This window comes from Phalacrocorax carbo, chromosome 10 (genome assembly GCF_963921805.1).
Source record: "Phalacrocorax carbo chromosome 10, bPhaCar2.1, whole genome shotgun sequence".
Taxonomy (NCBI): Eukaryota; Metazoa; Chordata; class Aves; order Suliformes; family Phalacrocoracidae; genus Phalacrocorax; species Phalacrocorax carbo.
This window is the reverse complement of record NC_087522.1, coordinates 24,326,485-24,347,914: the sequence shown is the minus strand read 5'-3', so window position 1 is coordinate 24,347,914 and position 21,430 is coordinate 24,326,485. Positions and strand designations below refer to the sequence as shown.

Sequence of the window (21,430 nt, the reverse complement as noted above, 5' to 3'; positions counted from 1 at the left end):
CCCGCGCCCCCCCCGCACCCCGCCCCCCCGCGCCCCCCCCGCACCCGCCCCCCCCGCACCCCGCCCCCCCCGCACCCGCACCCGCCACCCCCCCGCACCCCGCACCCGCACCCCCCGCACCCGCCCCCCCCGCACCCCGCCCCCCCCGCGCCCCCCCCGCACCCGCACCCCCCCGCCCCCCCCGCACCCCGCCCCCCCCGCGCCCCCCCCCGCACCCGCGCCCCCCCCGCACCCGCACCCCCCGCGCCCCCCCCGCACCCGCACCCCCCCCGCACCCCGCACCCGCACCCCCCGCACCCGCACCCGCCCCCCCCGCACCCGCGCCCGCCCCCCCCGCGCCCCCCCCGCACCCGCACCCCCGCCCCGCCCCCGCCCCCCCCCCCAGGCGCTGCGGGTCCGGCCGCGGGGGTGACTCAGCCCCGCTCCCCTCCCCTCCCCTCCCCTCCCCTCCCCTCCCCTCCCCTCCCCTCCCTCCCACGCAGCCCAGCGCGCAGGGCAGGGACGCGCGGCCCCCCCGGGCTGGGTTTCACTTCCTGCGCTCCCCGTGCCTTTGTCTCCGCGGGAGGCGGCCGAAGGCGCACCGTGGGGCGGGGGGGGACGCGCAGGGGAACGAGGGGGGCGCCCCGCTCCCAGCAGCGCTTTCGCCGGACACCGCCCAGGTGGGGGGGCTGCGTCGGGGGGCTGAGTCGCGGGGTGGGGGGACACACGCACACCGGCCGCCCCAGGGGGAGCGGGCAGCCGGAGCGCGGCCCCGCTCGGCCCGCACGCCGGCCCTCGTCGCTTCATCTATCTTCCCCCCTCCTTTAGGGAGAGGATCACGGTCTCCAGGCGGTGAGGATCGGGGTGCCGGGATGGCCAGAGGGAGCCCGGCCCCGTGGTTCGCGCTCTGTGTCTGCGCCGCGCTGGTGGCGGACGGCGGCGAGGGGCAGGAGGACAGACCCTTCGGCGAAGCGTGCCTGGGGGACTTCACGGCAGGGATGCCGGATTTGGTGCTGGATACGGATGCCTCTGTCCAGAATGGAGCCACCTTCTTGTCGTCCCCCACGGTCCGTCGGAGTAGGGACTGCGTGAGAGCCTGCTGCAAGGACCCCGCTTGTAACCTGGCTCTCGTAGAGCAGGTCCCGGGCATGGAGGAAGACCAGATCCAGGGCTGCTTTCTCCTCAACTGCCTCTACGAGCAGGCTTTCGTCTGCAGGTTTGCCAGGAAGAGCGGCTTTCTTAACTTCTTAAGGAAGGACGTGTACGATTCCTACTTGGCAATGCAGGATCATGGATCTAGTGGTAAGGTGCCCGGAACGGATCTGTGCAAAGAGGGGCTGGAAGAGCCCCAGTGGCCACTGGTGCCAGCCTCTCCGGCCGTCATTTGTGAGCCGTGCTGCCGAATGGTCAGGATAAGGCCGTTTTAAAGATGGGTTTTCTACATGTCCCTCTGCCGCAAAGGTTTTCCCTAACTTTGGTAAACTCACTTAAGACCTGTGCCTCAGTTTACCTATTAGTAAACGGAGAGGGAATAATTCTTTAACCTATTTGAAGTGGGTGCAGCGAGTGTTTACCAAACGCAGGCTCAGTTTTTGATACCTGACAATATAGAGAAAAAGATACTGTTTTCCTTCTCCTTCCCCCCCCCCCCCCCCCGGCCTTCGAGGTTGGAAAGTGAAATCCTCTGAAAATCTACACATCACCATGTTTTAAAGGGCTCCATTAATCTTTTAATTGCTCAGGGGCTGGAGGCAGGATGAAATCCACTTACTTACCTTTCATTTTGCTACAGCCTGAATCTTGCGAGCGGCAGCCTGGATGGTGAGGTGTCTTGGTATCCCTCTGCTTTCTGGGGCTGGTCCTTGCTGCTGGGGAAGGGAGCAGGAGCAGCTGGGGGAGGCTGATTAGAAAACTCCCCCTTTGGACTTGGGTTTTTCTCCCCCAGTCCCTGGTTCCCTGCTCTGAAAGATCGCACCTGGACCCAGAAAACCAGGTGGAAAACAAACTAATCTGGAGCTGGCTGCCTGCCACATGTTCTGCTGTCTCCAAAGAAGTGCAGTGTGTTAAGAAATACTGAAAACATGGCAATTCCTTATTTTGCCTCCTTTGCCATGTTTTGGAGGAAGCCTAATAAGGCTGGGACATCTCTAGTCTGCGTGGGTCTTTGGCAACCTTAACCAGTTTATTATATGTTGATGTCTGGGCAGGGCTGTTAGGGGATAACTCAAAGGGTAATCCTCCTCACACCCCCTCCCAGCCCACCCGTGGCAGGGAAGTAAAGGAGCTGTGAAGATGACAAGGGGAGCGTCCAGGTGGGCGCATGGGCTTGTGCTCGATGACGTGAGCTGAATAGGTCGTTGATCGTCTGCTGGGATGTGCCAGCCGGTGAGCCTTGTAGGTGCTGGAGGTGTGAAATGGCACCAAACCCCACGCTGACCGCTTTTGTCCATCCTAAGTAGCGGTGCAGGGCTTTTGGAGTAGGGCACACCTCCTCTGGAGCATCCCTTGGATGTCACTGGTTTAGGCAGTGATGTGGCTGAAGTGGTCCTCCTGTCCTCTGTCCCTCCTAGTTGCTTCCCACTGCATTTTAGGGCCTTCTGGTAAATCTCTATCTCAGTGTTGCAGTAGTTGTCATGCATCTCCAGTCCAGGCTCAAAGTCCTTTCCATGGAAGCCCACATCACCAGGGCTGGAGTTGGCATGCTGGCAGCTGTCTGAACTCCTCCACGCTTTATTGTAGGAGGAGAAGGGAATGCATCATCTCCAGTACATCCTTATTTCACAAGATTAGATCAAAATACAACGCACTGTTGAGAAATTCAGTCTCTTCCCCTCTGTGATGAGTGCCCCATATGAAGAGACTGCAACCCCCTCCTTCCTGGGCTGCTCCCAGGGCCTGGCATCGGGCGTGTGTGGGTCTCTAGGAAGCGTCCCTGATTCACTGAGCTGTCTCGGCCACCAGCAGTGATGTGTTTGCCAATCCATGGCACCCAGCTGGAGCATCCCAGCCACTGATACGCAGGCGCTGCCTTGCATACCATCCCTAATGCTGCTTTCACAGATGCTGGGATGGTTGTGGTGGAGCAGGAGGACGCAGGAGGGCTTATCAGTGAGAAGTGAAAAACATGTCAGAAATGCTGCTAGGGGTACTCTGCCTGCCAAGACGGTCATGCCCCTCCTCGCTTACACGGGGCTTTGCCACGATACCGCTGCGGGTGTAGGAAGGGCTCAGTCCCTTCCACACCCTGTGTTTGCTCTCTCGGAGGGTGCCGGGTGCTGGGCAGGTCTCCAGCTGTGGCGACAAGACACTGGGAAGCTCGCTGCTTCGTGTTTGGATTAGGCTGCAACGTTCATGCTGTGCTTCGATGGGAAACGCTTTTCCCTCCTCTCCTGGAATATCTAGGTATTGTCTTTGGCTGATACCAAAAGCTTTCTGAATCACCTTGAATGACATTGAAGGGCTGGCAGGAAGAGAGATGAGGGACTATCACAAGTTATTAATCCAGAGCTGAGAAGGAGTTATTTTACAGGAGAAATAGCCAACAGTAACAGGGGCTAAATCAGACCATACGAGTGGGTTCTCCTCTCCACAGCAGTTGATGAGGCACTTAAGAATGCAGATCTTGATTTTGGTTCAGATCCGAACAAAAAAATCCAAAACTAAACCCCAAGCCCCTCCAGCTGTGATGCCGGAATTGGGTCTACACAGGAGGAAGGGGCCAGTCTAGGCAGGAAGGCGGGTGCCTGGCTGCCACCAAGGGGTAGAGGGGAAGGGTGCGAAGGTGCAGGAGGCCAAATGAAAGAGCCTCTGGGCACTGAGCACGTCCACCTGGCAGCATAAGGAAGCGCTACAGCATTCTTCCTTCTGGACCTTTTGAGGATGCCTGAAGAGGCCAGGTGAAACAAATGTTAAGGAAGCTGTTTTCAGCATGTCAGGTTTTCCTCCCAAATGTTTATAGGGAAAAAACCTTGGCCCAGGTTTTGGACTGGAAACAAAATTGTCTAGTTTTCCTGCTGTTGTGCGGTATCGCTGTTAAAATGTGAAACTCTCTGGCTGCTCTGGAGCCCAGGTTATCTTCAACCCCCTGAGACTGGATCTAAAGGTCTGCAGGAAAGTTGTATGATGCTTTATCATCCATCCCTTTCCTTTATGTGCTGCTGTCAGGTGTCCTAGGAGCCTTTAGGGTATGCCCATGTGGCAATCTTGAGACATCCTCTGCAATTATGAGGACTAAAAGCATGCTTTTTCTGTGAACAGTGAAATACATATTTAGTGATTCCTGTGGGTGACACTAAACAAAAAAGACACACGTTGCAAGACCTACACTGCTGCTACAGGGAGCAGACCTGTTGAATTAAGAGGTTTAGATGTGTTCAGGATGGGACTAGATAACTCTTGAAAGAGAGAGCACAGCTGGGGGCTGCTGAATAGGGAAATGTAATCTTGGAGTGTTTCTGGAGCCTGAGGGAAGTAGCTGAGAGCTTGGAGAGTATTATGGGGGAAGCACTGTGTATGCTTTCCCTGTTCTTGCTCTTGCTCGAGCATCCCCAGCAAGACTGCTGGCAACTGAACACAGGGACAGAGGCACCCTTGCTCTAACCCACTGCGGCTGCACTTACAGTGTTACGACTTCAGAAAAACCTGTGGGTGAAGGCAACAGAGAATACAGCTGAAATCTAGCTTCTGCAGATCATCAAAGCATATTTTCTGTAATTAGGAGAACAAGAGCTTCTGAGTCCTTTATAAGCTGGTGACAACGGCTTGGCTCTGTCTCATGCCTGTTCCAGCTAACGTACAGCCCAAAGTCTCTGATGTTAATGTTAAATGGCACTATCCTCTTAAATGATTCCCCAGCCTGAACTTTGGTGCGAGTTTTCTGCCTGGCTCATTTGGGAGGGGCAGGCTCACCATGCACTTTATTGGTAATAATGGAGCCTAGTGTTTAAGTAACTACCCTGAGCTTATTCTGGTCTAGGCAAACCAGTTCTGGGTGTGAAACTGGAAAATAACCTCCCTGAACCTTTGTCCGTTTCTTGAACTGAACCTTTTGTAGTGGTTGTGAAACGCTCGGTGACACTTTCCTGCTCCATGTTGAGAGCGGGAGACGGGAAGCACTGGGGAGCTGCAGGGTTCGGGATGCGCCTGCCCCTGCCTCACCGTGGAGGGGGATTTGCAGGTTAAAACTTTGGTAATGCATTCAAAAAGGAGAGCTCCCCGCGTTTGAAGTTCATCCCCCTTCAAACGTTTGCTGCCGTGCTGGTCTCCGTTGTGCGGGCGCAGCGCAGCTGCCATGAGCGGTACTGGGATCCCGGCTGGGGCTGAGGCAGGTCCAGTCGCTGCTCTGCCCTTGGCTGATGCTGCTGAGCCCTGAGCCAGCTGCTCATCCTCCAGCGTCCAGCTGAGGCCGGCAGAGGGGGAATTGCGTGTTCAGCACCCACACCGCAGATTCAGAGGCTAACGTATACTGGAAAGGCCCCCAGAGACCAGCCAGTTCAGCTCCCTGCGCAGGGGAGGTGATGAGCAGCTTCCACTCCACTCGCTGCAAAATTACTGTTTGTCACACAGGATTTACTGATGTGCCGCGTTTTGTGGCTACCTCAGGTCTTGTCTCTGGAGTTATTTAAGGAGACTGGAGGAACAATGCGATCTTTACTGAAATGGCACCAAGACGTGTGGGACTGTCTTTGCCTCTGCCTGCTAAAGCAGATCAGACTGCTTTTCCACACCCTGAGGAAGGATAGAAGGAGCCTGGTGGCAGCAGCAGATTGCATTATTCTGAAAATATAGTCCGTTCAGTCATGCCATACCATTTTAGAGAGGCTAAATTGACCTGCTGTGTGCAAACCACTTACAAACCACTATAGAAACGTCTAGAAATTCATGCTGAGAGCTGCTTCAGTCTGCATGAGTTGTTGGAAAGCTATATGGCTTTATCATGACTCTGTTTGCTGCCCAGCCAGGATGAATCCCTACAGAAAGAGCGTGTATTTCTCTTCCTCCAGGCACTATGTTGCATTGCCTTGTTCCCTTCTCCCTCTCCCCCTCCTCAGGCAAATTAACGCTGTGGCAGCAGCAGCATCCTTCATTACCTTTGCCTGTTACAAGGGAGAGTTTTCTAGTGTCGATGGGCAAGATTTGAATGAAGCCTCAGTGAAAGCTGTTCGCTTTTGAATGACTTCCCTGGAAGCAACGCGAGAGCAGAGCTTTAGCATTTGCAGGGAGAGCTGTGCTGCTGCCCACCTCTGCCCACCTGCTTTTGCAGCAGGCAGGCTCAGGTGGCTTCTGACGCTTGAAATCTCTGAGGTTGCGTGTCTCATGGGGGCTGGAATTTGGGTGGCCTCATTTCTGCTCCTGTCTCTGCTACTGGGCCGCCCAGTGGCTTTCAGCAGTGGCTTTTGTCCCCAGTGAGGTCCTTCCCTTTGCAGTGCCTCAGCGTCCCTAGTGCAAGCCACGCTCGTCTCATTTGTACGCTGCTCCTGCAATGGCAGGAGGCTGTAAGAGCCCCTCAGAGGCCGCGAAAAAGCTTTCCAGCTCTTTCTAGTGGCAACCTCCAATCATTCTGAGGTATTTTCAAGCATTGCTTTATAGTCTCAAGTACCCAGGGTGCATCTGCATGAGCACTGGAATGGAGGAAATCTGGTTTTCTGTGAATCTGTGTCTCGAGGGCAAGGGCTGATACTTGAGCTCCACAAGAAAGATCTCCCACCTGGGAGCCTTGCAAGTGCTTTCTGCTGTGGGATTTCACTGGTGCCTGCATGTTCGGGTAGTGGTCCCTAGTGGGCTCTCTCGTCCCTCCTAGATGCTTACTTTTGCAGCCCTTGTAGGAATTTAATGTCTTTTAGATTCCTGTTCCCCCCCGTCAGCTTTGGTTCAAGTTTACTCATTGCTGGAGGTGAAACCAGACAAACCACTGACTGCATAAGTCTTAAAACTAGATTAAATTTTAAAAAAAGCAAAAAACAGGGACTGAGGCATGAATACACCGTGAGCCATGTAAATTTGTTTTTAAGCATTTTGGATTTTTTTCTATCAAGCTGTTCTCCAAGATCATAAAGGAAAGATGTTTCACCTTCTGATGAATTTTATAGATGGAAGTGGAAGTTTTCACTTAATAATGTGACTCCAGGACTTAATGATGTGACTCCAGGAGTGCGTGTTCCACGGTAAAGAGCACGACACCAAACAGCATCATAAAGCTTTACTCTCCCTGTTAATTACAGAGTTTTACAGCAGGAACTTTCCATAGTCAAAAGAGCACTATAGCAAAGGTTACTTTTGTTTTTCAAGCAGGCTTTCAGAGCAAAACGAACTGAATGGAGAATCTCCATTCTAGGAGCAGTTTGTTGACGGTCGTGCTGGCTCAGTCAGCCCTTGGTTATGAAGCTTGGGTGGAGAACAGTCACCTCGCCACGGAAGGCTTCCTGTAGTCAGAGTAGCAGAAATACTCCAAAGTCACTGAGCTTTCCGGCCTCCTAAGGAGAAAAGGGAGAGACTTGAAAATGAAATCCTTCCTTTCTAGTGGGAGCGGCTGCTAAAGAGGTGAGGAGGGTTGGGGAATTTGGCTAACCAGAAATGGGATCCAGAAAGGTTGCTGACCCATTAATCAGAACCAACGTTTTACTTCACTGTGCAATCCACAACCCAGAGTAACTAAGCTGACCTGTGGAGAAATATGTGGCCCGCGATTTATTTTTTTTTAAAGTGTACGTGCTTAAAAATGACAAAGAAAAAACACGATTTAGAGTTGTCATGAGTTAATGACGAGCCTCAGCGGTGCTGAAGAACTGGTCTTTCCCTTGTGCAATCGCATCCACCTGCTGGGCGCGCCCTGGCGGGGGGGTGGCAGGCTGCAGGCTGCCCTTCTTGCCGCCAGGGTCGCGGTGTTTGCCTGGGAGCACTGGCAGGAATGTGCTCCCTTTCTAGGGCTTGTAGTGCTGTGTGTAAGGTGGTCGTGGGGCTGTTTTTCCGTGTTGAGTTTGGAAGGTGTTGCCAGCCCCAGTCATTGCTTTCTCCTATGAATATTCTTGCAGCAAGACTGCTTGAAAATAAAACAAAACTCCATTTATTTGTTCTGCTGGCCCTGCTCAAAACCAAGAGGTGCCGGGCTCTCTTGGCCCTGCTTGGTGTCTTTCAGCAAGGAATCATTGTGCCTGATTGAGACGGGACCTGTCACTGTGGGATGCAGCCCTGAGGAAGAAGCAGCAGGGAGGTATGCCTCACCCAAAGCAGAAGGGACACCAGGTGGGATCCCTGCTTGTGATGCAGGTGGTGTCCTCCTGGCCTCTTTCAGTCCAGCTGGGTATCCTCTGCCTGTGTTAGTGGCTGGATCAAGCTCAACAATGTAAGCTTGATCCCTTATTGTTTCCACCCAATACCTACATGAAAAGCTGGAATAAAAGATAAAGCCATAGAATCATTAAGGTTGGAGAAGACCTCTGGGATCATCAAGCCCAACTGTCAGCCCAACACCCCCAGGCCTCCTAAACCACGTCCCGAAGCAGTGACAGACTGCAGAGAGCACGCAGTCTGGTGCAATAAATGTAACCATAAGCCCTGCAGCTGCACAAGCTGGAAGCGGCCGACCTCTTCTCGTATAGTAAAACTACAGCCCCGTCAGCCCCGTGGTGGGGGAGGTCAGCTGCAGGGGGAACCGCAGCGGGCTGGTGCACACATACCCTTCCCGATTCTGCAGCCAGACCGGCTGAGTACGATGCTTGAATGTGTGAACAAGGGAGGTTTGTTTCTCCTCTGACTTTCTGGTGGCAGCAGCATTTGTAAGACCAGGACAGAATGAATATGTCTTCGTTTGGTCAAAGATACTAGAAAATAGAAGATTCTGGGTAGATTTGTGGTAGCTGATTTGGAGTACATGTTGCAAAACCCTCTGTCCTACTGAATTTAGTGATGAAAGAACCAAAAAGCATCTTGTTTTGAATGTCAGGTTTGTTGGTATATACGCCTTATATTGCAGGTCCCTTCAGTAGGCTCTAGCAAGTGTCAGCAGTGCTAGACGTCTACAACAGTGCAAGTAATTAGCTGATGGAGTAATTTTCTAAGGGGTTTGGGCACTAATCCCCTTCTTCAGTCACAGTCGATAGAACAGTGTAATGGTAGAGTGATTTATATCTAGCTTATAAATGACAATCGATGCCATTACAAAAGACGGAGTCTGAACTTGAACATTGAGCCTTGGACTTGGTACAGGCACTACCAGGTGGAGTTTTATGGGCCGAGCTCCGCAGGAAGCCTGCGATCAGAGGCGTTTGGGCCGGAAGGGGTTATGGGTCGGGCTCAATTGTGTCATTGTTTAGACTGTTCTCGCTGGCACAGGCAGGGATCAGTTTTCATCTCTTACACTTACAGCCTGGAAAAGTGTTTAGTGGATCATGGAGGCTGCTAGTAAGCTACTCCATGGAATGGCACAAAAATGATGATCTCATGAATGGCATTTGTGTGCCTTTTTTAAGGCATGCGTGTCAGAGAGTAGGGTGGAAGAGGAGGTGGAGGAGCGATATTTTCCATCCAAATCCCGCGTTGTGTAGCTCTGGTTAAGTGTGCTAACATAGTGCTTACAGGTGGTTGTAGGAATGATGAGAGTCGGTTCCACATTCTTCAACGCCCACATCAGGTCATCTCCCTAAGTGGAGGGTGGAGATTGCTCTGTGCTGTTCTGCGAGGATGTGGTCCGATGGTCAGAAGCACAATGACTGTAGCCACAAGGACACCCTCTTACGATGGTTCTTGTGGGCAGCGAGTGGCCTGAGAGTCAACGGGCTCAAAGGCACTGCTAGCGTGGGTTGCGGAGTTACTAAATTAGTGAGGGCAGTAATAATGGTATTGATTACCTGTTGCTTGCTCAGGCTGCAAGAAGCACAGATGTATAAAAGTGTTTTCCTTTCAGTGGTTGAAGTCTGTATTGATTTAGCCTGGAAGAATCCCCCTCCCTTGTCTTCCTATTATGGAGACAAGGACTGGACCCTTCAGCCTCTTACCCAAGCCTTCTTCTGCTTTTCTTCTGTAGATGACCATCCTCCAATAGCCCGCACTGGCATGGACATGAGGGTACAGCCAGGGGAGTCAGTGATGCTGAGAGGCACAGAGAGCATGGATGACCGAGGGATAGTCAGCTATGAATGGAAGCAGGTCCTCGGCGACCCCTCTGTGGAGATGAAGGTAGGGAGCTGCAGAAAGCAAGCAGCTTGCTCAGTGTCACCTATAGTCTGCACTAGGTTGAGCTCCCACAGTCATTGACCTAGAGGCCACCTTGTCATTCCCTCCTTGAGGCAGTCCACCCATGAGCCTGTTCCCAAAAGCTACGGAGCACTCCTCATGGTTGCCCCCACTCTCTTGCACACTACTGGGACGTGGCATCTCTTGGCCTCATCATGTCTCGGGTTCCCTGCACCAGGATGTCATCTCAAGCCTTCCTGAGCAACACCTGGTCTGCCTGGGTGGAGGTACTCATGAGGGCAGCAGCTTCGGTGCAAGACCTGCCTCTGCTCCCAAGCTCCTGTAGTTAAGTGAGGGGCTTGCCTTTAGTTTTTCTCTGCTTCACTTTGGTGCTTCTCCACCTCTGGCTCTGAATAATCCAGTCTTAGGCTCTGCTTCTGTTCTGGGGCTTTTCCTGAACTTTGCCTCTCTTTAGACCATAGGTTACTCCTATTTTATCTGAGCTGGAGCAGAAGTCATGTCTCCTGACTGGCTTCAAGATCTCTGGGGTGTGAACACCGCCTATCTTATAGAAGTTAAATGTGAATTGTGGCTTTAGAAGAGCAAATGATTACTGCTAAACTTCTGCAAAATGCTCTGGAAAGCCTTGGAGCTCAAATGAAGTCCTCATGGCACCTTTTGGAAGAATTAGCAAACAAGAGCATCAGGCCTACAGCCGATTTTGAAGACCAGAAATGTGGCTGGCTCTAGGGTGCTGAGGGGACTGTGGATATCTGGAAGTGCTTCCTTCCTTTTCCCTTCCCCCAAGCCCAACCAAAGCAACTTTCAGGGGAAGAAAAGGAAAAAAAAAAAAAGAGTCCTCCAGTATTATGCTGCGTTAACTACATTAAGATGATATATGCCGACACTGTGTTCTCTTGAAACCTAATGAAAAAGGGAGATAGCTTGGAAACGGAGGTCCAATTTGTTAGCAAATATAGGGAAAAATTTTGTCCAATAATATCACAGCTTTCCATTTTGACAAAATAATTCACTGTCTTTTAGAAACCTCTCAGCAGGCAAAGAAGGAGGCACTTGTTTCCATCTCTAAAACTAAATATACGTGTCCTATTCAAAATAAGAGAGTATATATTTCTTAAACACACCTAACTTATTCCTTGTGTACCAAGTAAATGATTCATAGTGGGGCTTATTTTTAAAAAAGTAAAATAAAAACTTCAGGTATTTCAGCTCTCCAAAGATTTTTATTCCCCTTGTGCCTTCATAATGTCCCAAAATATGAAATATCTAATTATGCCTGTGGTATTCTTTCTCTCTGCTGTTCCAGCTGGGTACCAGCCCATGGATCTGGGGAGATTGTATAGCACTGAGACATCTTTCATGCCAGGGGGGTTGGGGGTGCTGGGGGGTTTCAGCCAAGCTTCTTTCTTCCTAATGCAGGAAAATGGGCATGGTTTCACTCACTCCTTCATTAGAGGTATTTTCTTCTGCATAAGCCTTTCTTTCGCATTCTCAGAAGCATGAAGAAGATCAGGTAGAAATCTCCAACCTACAGATGGGGACTTACGTCTTCCAGCTTACTGTCACGGACACTGCACAACAGCAAGACTTCGCCAACATCACCATCATGGTGCTGAACTCTGAGCAGACTGAAGGTGAGCCTGAGCCCACGGATGTCCAGCTGGAGTCCCCCAGCCTGGGTGCTACTCTGGCATTACTGGTGCTCTTCTCAGAGGGGTAGATAGGAAAAGAGCACAGTCAAGAGACTGGACTTGCATGTCAAATTTTCCCAGTAAAAGCCTGCACCTGACAAGTAGCTGAAGGTCTCCGCATTCATAGTGGTCTGTGTTAGGGTTTTTGCATCCTCTTGCAGAAGAAGTGACCCGCAGTAACCCCATCCTCTCTGCATGCCATTGCCCGCTGCGGGGTGATGCCAGAGTGGCTGAAGCCCAGGGTGCAGCTGAGGGTATAAGACAGGAGCACCTCAAAGGTCTTGTTGACGCCATGGTTTTGCTGTGAAGGCCCTAATTGCCTTAAGCCGCAGGATAGGTGGAGCCATCTGCACGACATTCAAAGTGTCCCTGGGTTTATTTATATGTTTTACTTTAATGGCCTTGTTTAGTGATCAAAATGTTCAGCATTACAAGTGCATTAGGAGCAAGGGGTTCTTGGGCAAATGGCTGAGTAGTAGCTAAGCGGGGAATTTCTCCTCCCATCACAGGCACCATAAAAATATAAGACCAACCATGTCGGGTGACTCTAATGGTCTGTCCAAAATCCGGTACACGGCATCCAACAGTGTCCAGAGTTGCAAAGAGTACAAGAACATGACATGCTATCAGTAAATCCCTACTATGTTTGGCTAGTCCCCAAGGAATTTGCAGCTGGGAGATTTTTTTTTTTAAGCAGAAGGTGGCGTCCTTGTGTTTAATAGCCATGGATGAATCTGTTTTGACCTCATGTAATCTTTGCACAGCAGCAACATCCTGAAACAAGGAGTTTCACAGCTTAACTATGTGCTGTGTGGAGAAGCAGCTCCTTTCGTTTTATGGATGTGGCACCTTCTAATTCGATTTTGTGACCCTGACGTTCATATAAGAAAATATATACCCTGACTCCCTACTCCATGGGAGTAGGGAGAAGGTTCTCCATGCCACCCAAGATTTTATAAATCTGTCAGACAGATGTCCACACTGTTGATGAACTTCCCTTTGGAAGATTTTCTCCTTTGTATATGTGAAAGCAAAGCAAGCTAAGAGTCTTTTATGTTGACTTTCTCGATAGAGCATTGTCTGACTCCTAAGAAGGTGGGTTGGTGTCGGGGATCTTTTCCACGTTGGTTTTACAACCCGAACCTTCAGCAGTGTGAGGAGTTCATTTTTGGTGGCTGCAAACCCAACAAGAACAACTACTTACGGGAAGAGGAGTGTAAACTCGCCTGCAAGAATGTTAGAGGTGAGCCTGCTTCAAAAATCAGCCCCCTCTTTCTCATAGGATTGGGATGACCCTGCGGGCAGGTACTGCAGCTTCTTGGCCGGCAGCTAGTTAGAGCCCAGAAAGCTGAAGAGACCAGGTAATTATGGACAGGGAGTCCTAGTCTTACACTGCCAACATATCTGACCCAGCTCCTGGGGCGCAGTTCCCCTTGTCAGCGTCCCTGGTGTGTCTCTGGCTACAGAAACCGTCACCAGATCTTCATGTCACATCTGAAACCTAAATTCAGAGGGTTAGCATTGTGCTGTGGGGGAGCCAGAAGTGCTTCACTCACAAAATGCAGTTAACCTTCTCCCTTGGCACTCTTAGCCAGGTCTGAGAATGATTTAGCTCCACCTCAGATAAATGGGCTGAGCCGCTGCCAGGCCCTTCGCGGTCCACAGCTTAAGGAGGAGGCAAAAGCCTTGGAAAAGAAAGCCTGTTTGAGCACAGTCTAGCTAGTGGTGGGAAGTTCCCCTGTGCTCCTCCAGGCCTGTCTCACATGCGTACTACTCATCTGGGGTCTCTGGGTGGTGGATACCTGTGTTTCCCCTCCCTAAACCCTACAGTGCTTGCTTCCAGAAAATATGCGCTTCCTAGGTGAGATACGAAGGCAATATAAAGCTGGTCTTGAGCTGACAAAATGATGCGATGGTAAATTTATTTTAGTTTTCCCCTTGTCTCTTCAGGTTCTGTTGGTGGGCGACAACAGCCAGGTGAGCCTCCTGTACCCCTGTGTAATCCTGCTGTGAGCTCAGGCTCGGTGCCTCACGTCCATTCCTGTGGCTTTTGGTTAGCACTCAGTCAGTGTGGGAAGTGGGGCACTGGAGACTAATTTCTTCATTAAGCCTTTCACTTCCGTGTCATAGGATAATTCAGGTTGGGAATTGCCTCTGGAGGTCATTTGGTCCAACCCACTACTCAAAGCAGGGCCACACTGAGTCACGTTGGGTTGCTCAGGACTGCATCCAGTCCAGTTTTTGGGTATCTCTGATGAAAGAGATTTTACACTTTCTCTGGACAACCTGTGCCAGTGTTTTATGACCCTCGTTATAATTTTTTCCCCTTACGCCAAATCAGATTCCCTCGTTGCCACTTGTGTCTGTTGCTGCTCACCCTATTGCTATGCGCCTCCAAAATGAGTCTGTCTTTTCCGTAACCTCATGCTAGGTCTTGTGCTTCAGCCCCTTGCTGAGTCCCTGCTGAATTCACTCCACTATGCCAATGTCTCCTGTGCGCTAGGGAGCTCAGAACTGGGCACAGTACTCAGCATTTGGGACCATCTCTGGAGCAGAGCAGAATAACCACTCTTCTCCGTTTGCTCTCACGGCCTGGTGTGCAGGGTTCAGTTTGGCTTTCCTAATTTAATCCCCCATGCTTGGGCAATGTCTCCATATTCTTCCTGAGTGGCTCATTCTTGCTTCCACCTTCTGTGTACTTCTTTTTTTGAGAGGAAGCATGGCTGTTCCCAGAGCAATGTTTCATTCATAAACAGGAAATCTTTTTTTTTTTTCTTTTTTTTTTTTTTTTGAGTCCAAGGCAGCAAGATAGACCTTAAACAATATGCCTTGTTTCTTGTTTGCCAGCCCTATCAGCAGCTCTTAAGCAGCTTCCTTCGTAAAGCATCTGTGTGGCAGGGAGAAAGAATGAATTTTAATGAGCGATCTGAACTGTTTCTGATGCAGTGTGCAATGGGAACTGTCAGTCCCCCTTCTTCAGATGCAAGGATGGCTGCTGCATTGATGCTTATCTGGAGTGCGATGAAACTCTCGACTGTGCTGATGGATCGGACGAGATGTACTGTGAACAATGTAAGTACTTCAAATTCTGGCTTAGACAGCTTAGTATCTGCCCAGGGAAAAGTGCTATCTAAGTTACAGGGGCTTTTCAGTGCCTTCTGTTCTTATCTCCTGACCCTGCATTACCTCTTTCTGCCGTATTATATTTGCAGGTTCTGCCATCTCCTGTGTCTCTGCAGATCTTCCCTCTGAGATGTTTCCTGCCTCGTAAATACTCTTCGACTCTCTGCACCTGTCTGTAAGACTTCAGAGCCTTTCCTCCTCTCCACTTCCAATATTTTTCTCACTGAATGACCGTACCTGCTCTCCTAGAGTTGGGAGAAAGGAAATGAAACCATGATTTCTCCCGGTCTGTCCTGTGTCACAGTTCCCGTAACATCCTCTCATTATGCTAATATAAATGCACACTGGCGAGTCACCCAAGTCTAATCCCTCCTCCCTTCCTCTTCTGACAGAATTCCCATAATCTCTTTCCTATATGTGGGTGGTTTTTTGCCTTTTTAGGTTGCAGGCATGTGATCCATCCTTCTTGTCCTCTCTTATACCCTACACGAGTGCTCTTTCACACTTCTTAAAACCTGGAGTGATAGCAGTTTCCCCGTACTTCTTGGTGGAGGAAAAACCTAAGAAAGCAGCCTTTGTTTTCCTTAGTTTTGCCTCTGTATTTATGAAACAGAAATTTGGAATAGTTTCTCATATTACATTTTATTTTTCCCATGTTCCTCTCATAGCTTGAGATATTTAAGAACGTCAAATTATGTCTCCCTTTCCCTGGCATGTGATAGCGAAGCAATGCGCAGGAAAGCCCTGTTGGCCCATGTCTACAGGGACGGAGGCATTTCTTTTGTATTCAACTGGTGAGAAAAGCTTTAACGTGAAATGTTTCTTTTGCAGATGCTCTTGAGTTCAACAGACTGCAGGCAATCAATGTCACACATAAGCAAGGTGGGTACCGTCCAGACCACCCTAGCTGACATCTACCAGCTTCTGGTTTTTCCTTCAGTCCGTTGTTCCATGGTAAAACTGCTTCCCTGTATAATTCCAAAAACGGGTGTAGCGTCTGGGATGTCCCTGTGCTAAAAATGAGCAAGGGCCTGTTCTCTGACCTTGAGAACAGCTGTTTATAGGAGGCTTTCACTCTCCTGCCTAAACTTTTTCCACTCAAGCAGGTCTCATGCATATTACCTGATGGGTGCAGTACCTGGCCTGTACGAAACCCTACAGCCCTTTTCTGGAAATAGTGCAAACCAAAGCAGTGTGGGGGACACAACCGTGGCATAATACGAGTAATCATATGCCTGTGCTCGATCACGTGCCATTGCCATGTTTGTACGGCTGTAGACAGTGGCACTATCGCTGGGCTAAAAGCGATTATCCAAAGTCAGCTTTCAACGCAGCTTGCTTGTAGAGACCTGAGCCGAAACGTGGTTTCTGTGTGTCCAGGCTCTTCACGTTCCCTTCTGCCTCCCAAGGAGGACAGGTGGTTTCTGCAGGGGATTGAACCCAAGGTTTAGCATGACTGCACACTCTGATGTTCCTTGTTCCTCCCTGCTAGTCTGGTTTATGGGCAGGTGACAGCTCACCTTGGCAATGCCAACTTGAGCAGCTGGCAACTGGGCAGTGGGAACCTGAGAGCCACTGCTCTGGTCGTGGATCCCCTCTGCCATGGTACTTGTGCTCTTCTGTTGTAAGCAGAAAATGTTGTTGCTCTGGGAACACACCGCCTGGGCTAGAGCACCTCTCCCTTTCTTTGCCAGGTCACTGTGTGGACTTGCCTGATACTGGACAGTGCACTGAGAGCATCCCCCGCTGGTACTATAACCCATTCTCTGAGAAATGTGACCCCTTCACCTACGGGGGCTGTGGCGGCAACAACAACAACTTTGAAAAAGAGGAAGAGTGCATGAAATCATGTTCAGGCATCACAAGTAAGTATAGTGAAGGCTGGAGTTTTACTGATCAAACTATGAAAGTTACTCCAGATTAAATCCTGTAGTCCAAAAGAAACAGTGACTTGGGAGCTTTCAGTCAAAGCAGCTCTGCTCTCAAACCCTGGCCATGCCTTACAGTGTTCTTCAGCGTGACCAATGGCTTAAGGGGAACTGTGTGTGTATGCAGCATCTTTCTGCAATGCAGGCTGTCATTTCTCAGAGCTGGAAAGCATTTTGGGTGCTGATGGTGAAAAAGGGACAGAAGAGGATGTCAACACTAACTAGAGATATGGTATGGCCTCTCTAAAGAGAATCTAACTTTCTAGCTTGGCTCCAGTTCTTCCCAAGTGGGAGGGAAGAAGTTAAGAAATCCTCAATGGCACATATTAGGCAGAAATTTTAAACAAACAAGAGGGAAAGAATTACACTGTAGAGTTTTGTACGTGTTGCTGTGGAGGCCAACAGCTGAAACAAGCCGTATCTGTTACTGCTTCTCTGAAGTGCCACCCTCAGCCACATCGTGCCTCACAGCCTGCTCCGAGAGCTCAGTACCATGGCTATCAAGAGGGACGTTATATGCATTCAGTCATTTCAGAGCACTGGAAATATGCTCCTCAGAAATGTGCCTTATCCATTGCTCCCAACCTTCTTTGTAAACTTTTTTCCCTCCCTCTCTGCTCCCAATTCAGAAGCAGATGCCATTGGCCGGAGATGGGAATCATTTGAGTCCCAGAGTGCTATCTTGAGTGAGTGACAGTTTTTCCTACAGATCTTGCTTGTTGCTTTTACACTGTCCTGAAAAATATTTTGTCTTTCCTTGCAAATAATAACCTTCTCTTTCACCCTCTTTTTGAAGCTGAGGGAGCGATGTGGGATTTGTGGGATGCTTGCAGTGGCAAGAGATGCTTCTGTGCACTGTGCATCTGTGGTCCAATTTCTCCTGTGTCTGTGGCTCAGTAGTTCATATCAGAGGCTACTGATTTTCTTTTCATCAACTTGCATGAATTCTCCGCTGTTCAGCATCAGAAAACGGCAAGTAAAATTCTTCCTAAGAGCCAAGTTCACATATGGACCACTAACTTCTGCAAGAAAGAAGGCCCAAGGGGGCATGTGATTAACATTAGGTGCTAGACTGTGGGGAAATCTGATGACCCTACATACCCTCTCTACAATTGTGAAGTACACCAAAGCCACTGAATTACGAGTTCTTAAAAGAATATCACGTTAAGTTGGTGTCCTTTCGCCACAGAGCTATAAGGCCTCTTTCTTCAGTAGACAACTGAAATTATACGCTTCTGTTCTTCCACTCTAGAGATTGATTTTATGTTCATATTCACACCAGCTCTCAAATGCATCATGTTTGACTGTCTCCACTGATGATGCAGGAGTTTGGTTGGCTGTAGAAGGCCACCTGCTCACAGCACTGCTACGAGCTCTTTCCTCTCAAATTCAGCCTATCCACGACAGCTCATTGACAGTGTTATGCCAACCAGGAGGTGCTTTCTCGACCACCCCTTGGTGGCCTCCCTGTTGACACATGTAGCAAGGCCAACATTGCAGAAGGGCTTGATATTCATGGGTCAAATGGCCAAGCCTGCTGAAGTTACCGAATAGCCTTTAGATGGCGTGGTGCATCTGGGAAATTATGGGAACCGTAATTTGGGAGAGACAGGCTGGCTATACCCTGGCTATACCCTTATGCCATGTGGTTGCCGCCTTCTTTGCCCAGTTGTGCAGTGAGCACCCTGCTATCAAGCCAGCTATTGCCCACCTCTTGTCTTTGCCAGCGAGCTTCTGCAGTGGCTTTTGTGCTTGCTTCTTCCTGACTGCCCCAGGCACATCAGAGCTCATGGAGCAGCCCTTCTAACCTGTTTCTGTATCCCCCACAGGTGCCTTTGAGGTAGTGATTGCTGTGCTTCTCGGGATCTGCATCATGGTTGTCCTGGCGATCATCGGCTACTTCTTCCTGAAGAACAGGAAGAAAAACAGCCGCCAGTGTCAGCCGACCACTGCTACCAACTCAACCCTCTCCACCACAGAAGACACTGAGCATCTGTTTTACAGCAGTGCCACCAAACCAGTCTGACCTACAGCCTCTCTCTCTCCAGCCCAGCACTGGGGCACCCCCCAAAACTTCCAGGGTTCTGTTTTTAGATACAGGCCTGTGCATGAAGGACTCTTCTCTTTGAAGACATTTGTAGCATCAGGCCAAGATCTAGCCATGATTTGGCAGTACTAGTGTTTGTGATTGTCTTGGCTAAATGGCTGCTCTGGAAAGTGAGGATCTGGGAGCATTTTGATGCTCTCTGATGTCTATCCCTTTCTAACCTCAAACAATCCAGTGAAACCTTGAATTACATCTTTCTTCCTGCTCAAACCCGGAGCACAACTCCACACAACTTACTGAAGGACCCTGGGACTGGATCTGTGTAGCATTCATGTCGGTGAATGGTGCAAGCTCACCAAAGCCAGCAAATTTTTGTTTGCAGTGCCATGTTCTTCCACCCAACCTCATACTTTCCTCCCTTTCCCCTAGTCCTCTGCAAGGTGGCCCTGCCTCCCAGCAGTCCCCCCCAGCATGGTGAGCCTCTTTAGGGCTGTGAGATTCACATAACTGTCCAGACCTGTTCCATGGGCTCTGTGACACTCTCCAGTGGTTCCTGTTTTTGAGATGGAAGGAAACAGAAATACCTGCTTTAATCACTAGGCTTTGCTTTTTAACAGAAAAGCACACCTAGATTTTTTTCTGCCTGGCTGTCATATTACAGCCTCCTATGTACAGTACGTGTCTACCATTTTCTCTCAGTGAGTTGGTCTGTTTGATTTTCCAGTCTTCAGTCTGAAGCGAAACACACTGAGAAAATATCTATTTATTCTCACATGAAGTGAAAGGAAATGTCCCTGCTTTTCCTGCTGATGTTGAGGGGAGGGTGGAAGGACTGAGCCCCCTCGCAGTTGGACCTTTGCTGCAGCTTTGATTTTATTGCGCTCTCCTCCGAGCACGCAGCCTGACCCGAGTCCCTGGCATCTCCCAGAACGCAGGAGAGGGCTGGATCCCACCAGCTAATGTCCCTGGACTCCCTCGTTCCTGCTGTCCCGTACCCCCAGTGCAAGATGAGCCCAGTCCCTAGGAGGTCCAGAGCTCATCCCTGGCCCCGTGGCAGCCTGTGACATCCCCGCTTCGGCAAGGTCCTGCCTGCTTCCCCGCAGGCTGTTTGCAGTGAGGTGTTTCCCAGATCTGTACTGCTGCATCTCTGTTGTCCAGGCTCGTGCCTCTGGGAGCTGAGGACTTCTGTTGAGGCAGAAGCTACTATTTCTGAAGTGCCTGGTACGTTTTGTCAGCTGCGAGATTGGCACCAATCCCCACACTTCCAGCGCCTGCTGCTCTTGGAGAACTTGCTGTGAGTAGAGAGGAAATCGGTGCGTGTGTGTTTGCATGTGTGCGTGCAGGCGTGTGTGTGTAAGAAGCATAAATCTACGTACAGACTTCAAACGCTTGGGCCCCTTCAGGACTGAGGGCAGAGTGGCTCGGGAAGGCTCTGGTGAAGCCTTCTGTCCAGCTCAGGGCATGGCTGAGGTCCTCCTCTCAATTGCAGCCCCAGGAGAGCTGCCTCATTGGGCTGATGCCTGGGCTGGAAGGGAAGAAACCATGGCCCGCAGCCTGTTGCCAATCTGACCGCTCACATCACGGGCATCTGCCTCGGTGTCCCTGGGGCTGGTCAGATTCCTCTACAGCTTTTCATGATCTGTCTCACATAATTTCTTCCATCTCTTTGTTTTTCCCCCAGCCTGTCATGTCCTATACAATAAACCTAACATCTTGATTTATTTTTTTTTTTGTGCGCTCACTCTGATAATAAAGGAATTGTTTGTCTTATCTGATGTGGGAGTGATGTCTGAGAAGCAATGGCCTGCAGAGGGGGCAGGTACCATTCCCATGCCTGCTATCTTGCACCCTTTCATCTGCCCAGACTGTGGTAGCTCAGGGGAGGGCACTCGGGTGTTGCTGCTGCAGCAGCAGTCCCGTGGCTTGGGGAGGGTGTGGGGATGGGGGATGCAACGTGTGTGGATACCTGGAGAGGCAACTACCGTGTGAGGTGTGCTGGGAGTGAGATCATCACCCACTAAGTCACCCAGAGAGCAAGGCAGGGTGTAACCTGAAACTGGGTTCCAGCTAGTCAGACGGGTTTGGGGTTTGGGTCTGAAACCAAAAGCAGACACTCTTCTTCAAACAGGAGTTAGCTGTGTCTCCAGGCTGGTGATCGCTCAGGCACTGCAATGTAAAGTTAGCTAAATGTAAATTTGGCTAATCAGCAATGGATATGTATGGGAACCAGGCAAACCTGCCCCTGCATCACAGACCTGGCAGCGCTGGTCTCCAAATGCTGCTCCACAGTGGGAAGGCTTTCCCCCTGTGCTCTGCTCTGGACTGCGGGGTTTGCTCTGTTTTCCACCTCTCTTCCCCCACTCTACACCAGCTCTCCCATCCTGCTGATTCCAGCTACTTACGTCCACGTTATCCTCCATCCCCCCGAAGAGCTGCCCCAGGAGCAGGTCTCTGCTGGGCCACGCTCGGCT

The 21,430-nt window shown here is 50.5% G+C and overlaps 1 protein-coding gene across 1 annotated transcript; it reads left to right on the top strand.

The window, feature by feature from the left end:
* Positions 1–813: 813 nt before the first annotated feature.
* Positions 814–20,729, top strand: SPINT1 (serine peptidase inhibitor, Kunitz type 1). The gene is made up of 10 exons (XM_064462532.1): positions 814–1,281; positions 10,001–10,152; positions 11,666–11,804; positions 12,934–13,104; positions 13,812–13,838; positions 14,808–14,933; positions 15,816–15,866; positions 16,679–16,849; positions 17,542–17,598; positions 18,742–20,729. The coding sequence occupies exons 1-10, from the start codon at positions 852–854 to the stop codon at positions 18,936–18,938; spliced, it is 1,521 nt and encodes a 506-aa protein (XP_064318602.1). The 5' UTR covers positions 814–851; the 3' UTR covers positions 18,939–20,729.
* Positions 20,730–21,430: the final 701 nt, after the last annotated feature.

Excerpts from the sequence above, each read along its gene's own strand:
- SPINT1 (XM_064462532.1), top strand. The coding sequence starts at position 852 with ATGGCCAGAGGGAGCCCGGCCCCGTGGTTCGCGCTCTGTGTCTGCGCC. Across the intron at positions 13,839-14,807 it reads TGGTGGGCGACAACAGCCAG|TGTGCAATGGGAACTGTCAG; the intron begins GTGAGCCTCCTG and ends TTTCTGATGCAG. Across the intron at positions 14,934-15,815 it reads CGAGATGTACTGTGAACAAT|ATGCTCTTGAGTTCAACAGA; the intron begins GTAAGTACTTCA and ends TTTCTTTTGCAG.